At 52.0% G+C, this 2100-nt stretch overlaps 1 protein-coding gene across 1 annotated transcript in view; it reads left to right on the top strand.

Annotated features, from left to right (window-relative positions):
• Positions 1-1083: 1083 nt before the first annotated feature.
• The window catches only part of MANBAL (mannosidase beta like), an 8846-nt gene continuing 7829 nt past the window's right edge, over positions 1084-2100 (top strand). Inside the window, exon 1 of the mRNA XM_019509803.1 lies at positions 1084-1286. Coding sequence (XP_019365348.1) covers positions 1137-1286 — 150 coding nt within the window. The 5' untranslated portion in view covers positions 1084-1136. The remainder of the gene's footprint in view (positions 1287-2100) is intronic.

Genomic DNA, 2100 nt, shown 5'->3' on the forward strand with positions numbered 1-2100 from the left:
AGCTGCCAGGTCTATGGGGCCAGGGACCTGGGTCCACAGCCCCTGGCAGAGGTGGCGGCTGCTGCAGCAGCCCAGAGCCTGGCTTCCCTCTGCCCAGTCTGTCTGCCTGCTGTAGGTTCAGGTGGGTGGGGGTGCTAGCTGCTGCTGCACATACTCCCAGGGGGCAGGAGCAACCTGTCTCCTGCATGCGCAGCAGCTGTGAGGGGCACAACACCACACCACCGCTGCTGCTGCACAAGCAGGGGACTCATCAGCAGGGCAGTGCAGACCTTGCAGGAGCAAGCAGCTTTCCTGCACAGCCCTGCTGTACCAGGTTGCACCAACCAGGCTGCAGAGGTCCCAGGGGAGGGCAGCAGGGCAGGAGCCCGAGGCCTCAGTGGGCAGCCTGCCTCCACTCCTACCCTGTGCACAGATCTGGGGGCACAAGTCCTCCCTGCCTCCTGGGGAGTGCAGGCAGCAGCAGCGAGCTGGCCCCACCCCCCAGATGAGCCACCCACAGTCCTCGCCTACAGCCATGCTTAGCAGCCCTTAGCCCCACACACTGCCTAGCTGGACAGCAGCCCCAGCCCTGCCCAACTCCCTCCCTCTGTATGGGGCCTCAGTCGCTTCCCCCTCCCCTGTCAACGTACCTGGAGGAACTGCTCACCAGGCTGCCTGGGGCACATGGCACCCCCTGCCTGACCACCCTCCTCCTACTCCCTCCCAGCCCCTTGCAGGATGGAACTCTGCCTGTCTACAGAGAGCACTTTGCAAAACTGAAAAATCCATGGGTTTCTCTGGTAAAATGAGAAATCTGTGTTTTCCTCCAGGGAAGGGTGAAATCCATGCTATTCTCCTTTTTTCTGTGGGAAATGGGAAACCCGGATCTCTGCTGGTCTGTTAAAGGCTATTCCAGAATATGAGTCACAAAAGTTGATGGGACCCAGTATATGAGTTCCAGTGCCCTCATTCTTGTCTCTGCAGGTCAAAGGCACCTTAGAAGCCCCAACATAAGTCATTTGTTAGTATTTTCATGTTGCACAATAAAGCTTATTATGTGCTTGAGAGTCTGGCTTTGAATAAATCAGCCCCTCTTTGTTTCAGTGTGGACGGCAGACTTTTTAAGTGTGTGAGAGGAGAAGGAAGACGCTTCTGTCATGGCTGCTGAGCTGGATTTTTCCCCCCCTGAGATCCCTGAGCCCACCTTCATGGAGAATGTGCTGCGCTATGGACTCTTTTTTGGAGCCATTTTCCAGCTTATCTGTGTATTAGCCATAATCCTCCCAGTCTCAAAGTCTCATAAAACAGTAAGTAACTCCCTTCATTGCTAATGGGGATGTGGGGGGAGGGTCTAAATCTTGTATCGATCACTATTGTTGTCATTCATTACTTTTCCTCTCTTTCTTGCAAAGATTCCTTTGTTTCTCCCTCCTTTTCTCCTATCAGCCTTGTATCACTGTGAACCAGGACATGTTGGGAGCAGCCCCTGAACTTCCCAGGGCTGGAGAGTTGCTTGTGAGAAAAGAAACTAAATGCTTTTGTCTACATGGCTTTCCACTCCTGCTCAACACACGGAGCAAAGGGCTGGCATCAGTCCCAAACTTGCCTTGCCACATTGCTGTTGGCCTGGTCTGTTATTCCTTGGTCAAGAAGCCTGTGAGGAGAAAACCTTTGCAAATTCTGCCTCTGCAGCCAGGAACCACTGTAGCTTGTTTATAAGCTTTCACTGCATTTCCTAGTGTTTGCTGGCAGAGATGTCAACAGGGACAGGACTGAAAGCTACATGTAGGACACTTGACTTCAGTCAGTAGGAGAGGGGATTATAATGTAAACTAGAAGCTAGGACACGGCAAGTGTGAGACGGCGTCGAAGTGTTATGATCAACGTCCACTCGGCTGTTCTGGTGAACAGAACTCGGTGGATTTGGTAATGCCAGTATTAATAGGCCTGCTTCTTTTCAGAGTAGGGTGATTTTTCATATTCCTTTGTCTTGATGTGTAGGGTTCTGGCTGGGATTTCTAGTAACAACTTTCCATGGAAAGTTTGATCATCTTTACTGCTGGCAACAGATGAGATCCAAAAATGTGTTTTGGATCTTGTTTTGAAAGCATTAGGGGGCTC

Source organism: Gavialis gangeticus, unplaced genomic scaffold (genome assembly GCF_001723915.1).
Source record: "Gavialis gangeticus isolate Ggan-Ray unplaced genomic scaffold, GavGan_comp1, whole genome shotgun sequence".
Lineage (NCBI taxonomy): Eukaryota > Metazoa > Chordata > Crocodylia > Gavialidae > Gavialis > Gavialis gangeticus.